Source organism: Sorghum bicolor, chromosome 7 (genome assembly GCF_000003195.3).
Source record: "Sorghum bicolor cultivar BTx623 chromosome 7, Sorghum_bicolor_NCBIv3, whole genome shotgun sequence".
Taxonomy (NCBI): domain Eukaryota; kingdom Viridiplantae; phylum Streptophyta; class Magnoliopsida; order Poales; family Poaceae; genus Sorghum; species Sorghum bicolor.
Window position 1 is genome coordinate 6,097,361 of NC_012876.2, and position 10,548 is coordinate 6,107,908.

At 37.9% G+C, this 10,548-nt stretch overlaps 1 protein-coding gene across 1 annotated transcript; it reads left to right on the top strand.

Annotated features, from left to right (window-relative positions):
- On the top strand, window positions 5,725–9,803 carry LOC8080891 (eugenol O-methyltransferase-like). The gene is made up of 4 exons (XM_002443892.2): window positions 5,725–6,236; window positions 8,146–8,456; window positions 8,834–8,898; window positions 9,192–9,803. The coding sequence occupies exons 1-4, from the start codon at window positions 5,791–5,793 to the stop codon at window positions 9,492–9,494; spliced, it is 1,125 nt and encodes a 374-aa protein (XP_002443937.1). The 5' UTR covers window positions 5,725–5,790; the 3' UTR covers window positions 9,495–9,803.

Consider the following 10,548-nt stretch of genomic DNA (forward strand, 5'->3'; position numbering starts at 1 on the left):
TTCATTTCTAAAAGCAAGTGAGATTTCTAAAGTTTGAAGTGGCAGTCAAATGATTCGAACTGTACTAACCTGATGAGATGATCCAGTTTGTGATGGAATTATGGAAATACCAGCGGAGGTACTGGAACATTCAGATGTGTTTGGATAATCTACACACAAAAAAATAAATGAAGGTATAAGAAAAATTAGCATATGAATTGTGAAAACTAGCATATATTGAGTTGAACCTGCGCACTGTACTCAGTGTTCACTAATTGAAATATGTTGATTTGTTATAAAGTACTTTTACACTGTTTGTCTTAGTAAATTACAGAACTGCACAAAAGCATGTTGTAAAGGAACAAATCTTGGCATTGGAGTAAGAGGAAAATTACCAAGGCCAAAGCAGATTAACCTTTGAAATATTAAGACCCCGTTCGTGTTTTCGGGGTATTGACCACCGGAAATTCTTCCGGACTCAATTTATATTAAGGCCTTGTTCGTTTAGCCTGGATTGAAGCCAGAAACTATTCCAGTTAATCAATGTTCATACAGATAAGTCTATCATTCCAACCGGAATAATTCCAGCAGGACAGCTGTTACGGAGTAAACGAACAAGCCCTAAATTAAGTTTTCACGTCCGGAATAGTTCCTTCCGTCTTAATTGGTTATCAAACTTCTCTCTTCTAGAATATTTCTTGCCCCAACTTCTTTGTTCTTTCTCATACAATATATCACGAGAGCACATGTTGTTGACACTTGACTTCTCTGAGGGCGTACCGCATTTTCTGACCCACTAACTAATTTAATGATCGGAGCTCTGAAATTTGTTGAGGGAGCTAGCTAGTATCAATGAAACCGTTACCAATAATCAAAACGATGCCTGGTAGACTTTGTGGTGCACGTGTTTCAAGTAGTCAAGCAGTCTCCGTTCGTAGCAACGTGACACTCAATAAATGTTTGTACTTTTGTTTACACCAAAATTTGATAATTTTATTGCCTTTGGAGTGTACTGATGAAAGCCGACAATTTGGTGCTTCGGGTTGATTTTGGTGCTTCCGGTTGATTTGACTGGACTGCTCACCAAGCCATATCGGGGTCCGTAGTGACGTGCTATTTTAATTTAATTGCGTGTATTTGAAGGAGGCTAAATCGGTCTTTCGTTGCCATGCAAGAAAAGTTATAATAATATTTCAAGTACTCGGCAAGGAACGGCAAAGGCATGGCCGACTCTATAATTTGAAGGATCTTTGGGCAAGCAATAAGATAAGAGTCCATTGAATGAGATTGTGTCTTCTATCCACCATCCAGGGGCGGATCTACAGTAGTAACATGGGGGTACAACTGTCCCCCCAAAATTTCTTGAAAAACATCTAGTATATATACCCTTTAATAACATGTACATATATAATACATTGTTATATATAATTGCTAGTCTGCTCAGCCCATACAACAGCCTCAACACTCTATATTCACAACTATTTTATCATCGTTTAGTAATCTAATTATGTTATGTCCATATTGATAAACTATATTATTTGTATCCGTACCCCCATAATTAAAATCCTAAATCCGCCACTGCCACCATCTCGTTGTCGGTTGCATCGTCTCATGGTCGTGGTGCCACAGCGAGCTGGTGAGTCTGCGACTTGGCAATTAGTATCGGCTGTGTTGTGGAATCATCATCCGTGTTTGCATGTACATTGATGCCTCGATCAATCGACGGGAGATTTTGGGATTTGGGAATTTGCGAGAGAATAGAAAGCATGTTTAGTTCACGAAAATTTTTTAATTTGGCTACTATAGAATTTTTGTTTTATTTGACAATTAGTATTCAATCATAGACTAATTAGGCTCAAAAGATTCGTCTCATAAATGACATGTAAATTGTGTAGTTAGATATTTTTTATCTATATTTAAGGCTCTATGTATGCATCTAAAGATTCAATACGATGGAACGAAAATAAAATTTTTGGAAAGTAAACATAACCAAACTAGGAAGCATCAGTGGTTTGGCGTTGATAGTAGTCTCTTGACTTCGCTGCCTCTGCTTGTGCTCCAATGCTTCCAAGTTACATACAACAACAAAATTGAAAGAGACCTACGGTGAACTTTTAAAGACTTATATACGTTAGTTATGCTAAAAAAAAAACTATATATACTAATTACATATATGGTCTTGGCCTCCTAGCTCCATGGGCCCTGGCGATCGCATTGTCTGGCCACCCCCTAGAGCTAGGCCCGCAAAGGTTTGCATCATGTGAATATATAGAAGAAAAAGCAAGAGAAGCTACAAGATTAAGCTCTTGTTTGATACAGCTCAACTTTACTAGAAAAACTGTTTTTTTAAATAGCTTCATGAGTAACTTTCTAGATGAAGCTGAACTATTTTAGAAAAAGTGTTTTGTAAAATAACTTCACCAACTACTTGCATAAATGAGAGAGAGAAATGAGGGAGAGAGCTACAATAAACTACTTATTTTAGCTTCATCTTAACTCATATCTTTGTGAGAGAAGAAAAAACAACTTCACCTATAAAACTGTTTTAGAAATAAGTATTTGATAAAAAAATAGCTCACAACGGCTCATGAAGGAGCTCTACCACATAGGCAAAATCATGCATGCACATGATTAATTATTAAAGGAAAAATGATATTGATTGATTCCTGTTGCCGACGTGTATTGATGATGCATGCGTACTTATATACTACGTGGCTAATTAAGAAGAGGGGGGGGGGGGGGGGGTGGGTTTCCACAGACGAGGCTTGGCCAGTCAAGAAAAAGGATGTTTTCTTGCATCACTGCATGCGACTCTAGAAATTATCTTGTACTACAATTTTTAAATGGCCGATCTAGGATACATATTTCGTTTGCTTGACACAAGCAAAGGACACGCACGTATTCAATTTATCAGCGAGGACCCCAGGTCAAGAAAGCTAGAGTCCATGTATTTCAATATTTCCTTTTAGAGTCCACCTAACATGTGGACCTTTTGCTCCTAATGGTACCGTCGTCAAAATAAAGTCCAAACATTTATATATGGAATGTATTTAGCTACGTATACGGACAAAGACTTGACTACACTCCATTTCTCTATCTCTACTATACAACTCAAAATTACGGATTGAATCTTCTGCTCGGCTACCTTGGATTCATCCTGACCTCCGACTCCCCCGGTGATTCCACACACCCGCTCAATCCCCAACCCTTCTCTTTCCGGCACCCGTGGAAAAATCTCTTTTAAAAATCAACCTAGTAATCTCTCGTATTTCTATAACAGCTTAACTTGGAGCTATAATATAAATACATACTACTCTCACCCCGTCCTGTAATATAGTGCATTCTAACATTTAAAATTTATTCTTAAATTTAATGTATTATGGAGGATAAAGTCATGTTTTATATTAAATAATTTCTATTATGAACCAATCACGACAAAACCATGTTTTACATTAAATACTTTCCATTATCAAGCAATCACCATTAATCATATTAATAATAGCGACTGATTAGAAATCAAACGAGGGTATATGTGTCCTCTATGTTTTCTTTTAATTTGTCTTAAAAATTTTAGAATGTACCATATTAGAGGACAGGGAGTACTTACTAGTAACTTAGGCTAGTCTCAATAGGGTTTCATTAGAGTTTCATATGTGACACCGTATAAATGAAGAGAGAGATGGCAAGAGTTTTATAAGAGTAGATAGTTTTATAGGGATGAGACCTTTTTGTGTTGTTTCCAGAATTTGGATAGGTTGGAAACTGGGTCATAAAATCTCCCGTGGCCTTAGGTCTTGTTTAGTTCCAAAAAATTTTGCAAAATGGATATTATAGCACTTTCGTTTATATTTAACAAATATTGTCCAATCATGAACTAACAAGGCTCAAAAAATTTGTCTCGTAAATTAAAGATAAATTGTATAATTACTTATTTTTTATCTATATTTAATGTTTTATGAATATGTCGCAAGATTCGATGTGACGAAGAATCTGAAAGGTTTTGTAAATTTTTTTAGAAAATAAACAAGATCGGTGTTTATTTGGAGTTGTTAAAGTTTATCAGGTAATGTAGCATTTTCGTTTTATTTCATAATTATTATCTAATCATAGACTAATTAGGTTCAAAAAATTTATCTTATAAATTACTCTATAATCATGTTTTTAGTTTTATAAATAATTTATATTTATTATTTTATACATATATTTAGACATTTGATGTGACGAGTAGGCCCTAGTCAAATATGACTACTCTTCATGGCAAGCGTGGTGTGGCGCACATGCATGTATGTGACGGGTTAGGTGGCAGCAAGCCAGGTTGCGACGTGTGCCCGGCAGGTAGACGGCGGTTCTAAATGGCACAGTATAAAGAAGCACTATGTTAGCGATAGAATATAATTTATTTGAATTAAATAATGCATGTAAAAGGAAATCGGCTTGTCCGACTTTAAAAACCACCTATGAAAATTAACTTTTAATATAGTTTTTCTAACAAAACCGTCTGTAGAAATCATGTATTTCTATAAGCGGTTTTTCTATAAAACCGTCAGTTAAAATCATATTTCTACATGCGCCTGTAGAAATAATTTGAAATCATCAAAATAAAAGTTGTAGATCTCAAAAAGTTATGAAACTTTATAGTTGATAAGTTTTTCATTTGAAATTCATATTGTCGTCGAAAACTACGTTTGAATTTCTCAAATTTGAAATTCAAATTTTGTAAATGACCTCGGATGGTAAAACTACCAATACAAAAGTTGTAGATCTTGAAGAGTTGTGAAACTTTGTAGTTGACAACTTTTCTATTAGTTAGGGCCCCAAATAATCAATATATGCTCGGTTTAAGATAATATGTGGGGAACTAAACTCTAATATAGACACAGTTGAACAGTTGAGTGATAAGTGGAGTACTAGAGAAGGCTACGCACGAGGGAATCCCACCAGTCGCGAAGCGCATGATTTTATACGAAAAAATACGCGACTTGATAGTGGACCTTCCATAGGATTAAATTTTTTTTCCTATTTTTAAAAACCAATTTTGTATTTTCTATAAAAAGATTTTCATACGCGGTTGACATAACTGAACCGCATGTAGAAATACATTTCCATTGGTGATTCTCAGTTACCCACCTATAAAAATTTTTATTTTCACAGACACAGACGGTTCGTCAATTGGGAACCGTGTGTAGCGATTCTATATATATATACTAGTGACACACACGAGAGCATATATATATATATATATAGATCATAACAGTGTGCTAACCTCCAAAACAGTGTACGTAAGATTTGAATTTATGATGATATCATGCTCAATTATATGTTAAATATCTTCTGCCCTTGGATTCACCCTGACCTCCGATTCGCTCGATGATTACTCGCCTCACCCCTCTCTTTTCCGCACCCGCGGAAAAATCTCTTCTAAAAATTAACCCGGTAACCTATGTTCTACTTCATCACAACTCCAAAAGACTCTCTAAATTCTTTCTAAATAATATAAATAAAAATTTTGGTGAAAAACTAGCCTTCAACAACTTGTCTATTATTTTCTTTTCCAGATTTTTCGCTAGTCAAAAAAGAAAACGAAATGGCTCTCTAAAATGCGCACGAGAGATACAAAAGCTGTTGCAAAGTGAACTATAGAAAGCGATTTATATAGAAATGACTCTCTCTAAATAATGATTTAGGGAGTAAAATTTACAAAGACTCTAGAAGATGCTCTTGTATATATAAATACATACGCCGGGATGGAGGAAGCACCACGGCCCAGTGGAAGGCATATAGCAGCTGTTGTGCTAGCTGATTCATCACAAAATGGGCAGCTATACTACCAGAGTCCACGCCGTAGAGAAAGCAGCTAACAACCAAGATGATGAGACGTGCATGCATGCTTTGATGCTCCTTGGCGGATTGGCCGTACCTTGTACCATCAAGGCGGTCATCGAGCTCGGCATCATGGACCTTCTCCTCGCCGCGGACCGCGCCATGACCGCGGAGGAGCTCACGGCAAGGTTGCCATGTCCTGCTGCTGCTACTGCTGCTGCTATGGTCGACCGCATGCTCCGCTTCCTAGCTTCGCACGGCGTGGTCAGGTGCGCCGCCGCCACCAAGGAGTCGTCGGAGCTGGGCTCCGATGGTGGCAAGAGCTGCCGGCGCTACGCGGCGGCGCCGGTGTGCAGGTGGTTTACAAGGAGCGGCGGCGTGGAGTCGGTGGTTCCAATGGGGTTGTGGATGACCGGCAAGACCGTCTTGGAGACCTGGTACGTACGTCGTCCGTGCATTGAATTGTTTTCAAGTTGTTTATATCCTAAAACTGAACTTCGATTAATGACTGATTAGAACCATGTTGTTTTGAATTTCTAAGTTGTGTACTATATATATGTTGTTCATCAGATGGTAATGAGACCTTTTTTTGATCCGCTTAATGAAATATTTCCCATTTTTCTAAAAAAGATAATCATTTGAAGAACGGACAACAAACTTCTTAAAGATATGTATATGCATGATAGCTCTACGAAATAAGAACTCAAAGTGTACAGATTGTTCTAAACATCTTATTGTTTCAGTGAGCATAATGCATGCAAAATTTAGTAATAAAGTTTTGTGGTTCAATTATCTTGCATCTTCAAAATTAATCAAAGGAAGTCATATACAAATAAGCGGTTGGGATTGGAACTTCAATTCCTCAATCTTTAGCTAGCTATATATCAGATGCCACACATGGCCCCTGTGTTGTTCGTGGGGCGAAAAAAATATAATCCCTTTTTTATTATATATATAAAAGAAAGAAACCGAAAAATCCTAAGCATAATAACTTGTGCTTTGAAGCCCCCACCAACACCGTCACACTGATTTCTGACCACGACGTGGACTGAGAGGTCAAAGTCAAAGATTGCGGATGGATGGGTGGGCCAGAAGCGACGGTTGAGACGAACTCACGAACGAACGTGAGGGGCAGCAGCTGGCGAGGGCAGGATAATCAAATAATTAACGACCTGCACGACTTTTATATACTTCCTCCGTACTAAGAGCAAGGCTAATAATTTAGCCCACTGCTTACGCCTGATCATACAGTCAACATGTATAGTGAGCCGGCTGAGAGGTATACTGTAATAAAAATACAAATATTTAATGTCAACATGTAGAAACCTATATAGTACTACCGTCAGCGTCGGCTTCTCGCCGATAACGAGCTGGGAGACGGCTGCCAGAAATAAATTTTTTCTTGGACCATGAGCTGCAGCGGGCGAGATGGGAAACGCTCGCTCCATAATCTCTCTCTGACATGGCCTTTTTCCTCCCAACCGGCTAAAAAAACAAGCCGTTTGAACAAGGCTTAGATCAAACATTGAAAATATAAATTACCAATAAATTTGCCTTTAAAAGTATTTTTAACGTTTAGTCGCTCATGTATATATGATTCAGTATATAGCAAATTAAGAAAATCCCACACCTCAACGACAAATCAACAAATTAATGATTTATGTATCCTTGGTTTAGTGTCAAAAGGAAGAAGTAAATAAATCTATTTTGAGAGACTCGGTCACAAAGCAAGATCCGTAGAATTCAGAAAGACATGACTGCAAGTCACGGCACAGCAGCTCAATCTATAATCTATCTCAATTGAAAAGCAAGCAAAGCTTTCAGAAAGCGTCCTGACTGCTGTGCACCTTGGCGCTCTCGGGAGCAGGTGCTGCTCCTGATCAGCGGCTCAGTGCGGCGGCCGCCGGCGCTCGCCAAATCCTGCGTCCGGTACTCACCATCCGCCTTGGGGATTCAGGGAGTTAGTAGGAAAAGTATACCCTTAAACATGATTGATTAGTTTTCCTAATTATTAATGGCTGCAAAAAATTTTGAGGAGAGGAACCGGTGGTTCCTCCCAAGTACAGTAATAAACCTCTTTGCAGGATTATATTCTGAATATAAATCTTGACATATACATGTGACATATGCCACCTCTACATGTAACTGTGTGTAAGAGAAGATTTACATATTACACTGTTAGTGCTGGTCATGTGGTCCAATTTTTTTAAGGCAAAAACTGTGGGGGAGTTCCCCACAGCACTTAAAATTTATATATTTAACAAAAAAAAAAAACTAAAGGTACACATGGTCCAATTGACTACACTTTCCAAAAAATCTTACGTTTTTACATTAATCAACTTATAGGTACAACATAAAAGAAGCAGTGTTAGAGGGAGAAACACCATTTGACAGAGCATACGGCCAGCCATTTTTTGAATACCTTGGTGAAAACGGGACAGTGAACACGTTGTTCGATGAGGCAATGGCGAACCATTCGACAATCATAACGAAGAGGCTGGTCGAGGTCTTCCGTGGCTTTGAGAATTACAGTGTGCTCGTCGATGTCGGTGGCAACAAAGGCACCACGTTGCAAATGATTAGAAGTCAGTATGAGAATATTAGTGGCATCAACTACGACCTTCCTCGTGTAATTGCGCAGGCACCTCCAATTGAAGGTCAGTTCATCACCAACTAAGACCTTACAGTTGGAATATTTGTATACATGTGCACACAATTTGTCCATAAAAGAATACAAATTAGCACAGTAACATATTAAACTATATATCTTGAGTTTGTCTAATTACAAATAAAGAATATTAATGTTTATAAACAACTATCATTAAATTTGTTATGCGATATATTTTCATAATGTACTTATTTGATGTCATAATATAAGCATACTCAAACCGATAAACAAGTATGAATACATATACAATGTAGTTTATTGAAGATGAGAGTAACTACACGTACGTGTAGAAAGAAATTTCTCTAAAATTGCATTCTTTCTTGTACAGACATAGTATATTGAACTGCTGGTTTTCTATACATGCAGGTGTGGAGCATGTTGGTGGCAACATGTTTGATAATGTTCCACGTGGAGATGCAATTATCCTAAAGGTCGTTTTCTTGATAATGTTCATTGTCTTGTTTTACATATTTATTTATTGTTTATTAAAAAAAAAGTACCACACACATCTGTCATAAGTTTACTTTTAGCACTATATACTTGGGAAGGAAGCACCACTTTGGATTCTTCGTCCTCCCACTAAGACTGACCTTATAACTTCACCACGTGGCTCCCAAAGCATGCATCAACTGATACGTAGTTGTTGCCAGCTTAAAACTACTTAGGGCATCACCCACTTATTTTCCAACTGTCATTGACACACGTACGTGGTGCATATATGCAGTGGATTCTTCACGATTGGGGCGACAAGGACTGCGTCAAGATCCTAAAGAATTGCTATGCAGCTCTCCCGGTGAACGGGACGATGATCATTCTGGAGTACATCCTCCCAGAGACACCAGAAGAAACACTAACATCGCAACTAGCGTTCAACTTCGATTTCGGGATGATGCTCATGTACGGCGCCAAAGGTAAGGAGAGAACAGAGAAAGAGTTGTCGGAGCTCGCCAGAGAGGCCGGCTTCTCTGGAGACTGCACGGCTACATACATCTTCGCCAGCATCTGGGCCCTTGAATTCACAAAGTAATTAAACTAGCTACGTAGCTCTTATATAATTAATAACCATGCATGTGCTTCGTCGCGGTGTATGAATGTCGTCGCACATCCAGGCATATATATATATACACATGCCGCCATCTAAACATATATGTCTTGTATGCCATCAAAATACCGTATTGTAATAGCTCGCCAAACTGTTCGCTTGAGCTTATGAGCTGAATCTACCATTTATTCAGCAGTATTTTTTCATAATAAATCAGTCAACAGTACTTTTTGCCATATGTATTTGTGATAAGTCAAACTATATCAACTTTCACAAAAAGAAATTATGAGTCTAGTGTGCAAATGAATGAAATGGTTGTATCGTCATCCCGTACTGATTTTCTTGGAATAAATGAGATTGGTTCAATAGAAATTCCAAATTTATGTAAAGAGGAATTTCAAAGGCTTATTCACGTGTGCAAAGAGTGGGAGTAGGAATCCTTAGTCGTCTCACCTTGCATGTAGAAGTGGAGGTAGCTATGCTTAAATATGAAAGTGCTCTCCGCTTTCTTAATTGTAGTTTGAGGAGGAGAAATGAATCCCACGCTCACCCACTCGTGTGCATTACCTCATAGGACCGGGCCAAGCTGTTGTCTCTTTGTTTTAGTTTTTGGTTACTTGGTTTTTAAGTTTGTAGATTGGAGTTCTAAATAGTTCAGATCATGATCGCAACACGAGATCAGGTTACTACTGATGCGTTTCATATATATCTACACATCTATAGCCCACAAAACAGCCGTAACAACATTGATATACAAAGACGTGCACAGATATATATACACAGATATCATAGAAATGATATATCTATATACAAGATCCATCACGGCTGTTTACCACACAGTACACACATTGCTCTTCACACATAGTTCGCATATTGTATCTCATCTACAATTGTATCTTACATAGTTCATCACTAGTTTTTCACAAGTAACTCATAGCTCCAATTGTTTCTCAGCTCCAAAAACACAGTTCTAAAAACACAGATTGAATGAACATATATATACCTGGCACTTGACCATGGTTCACTATCGGCATGAAAC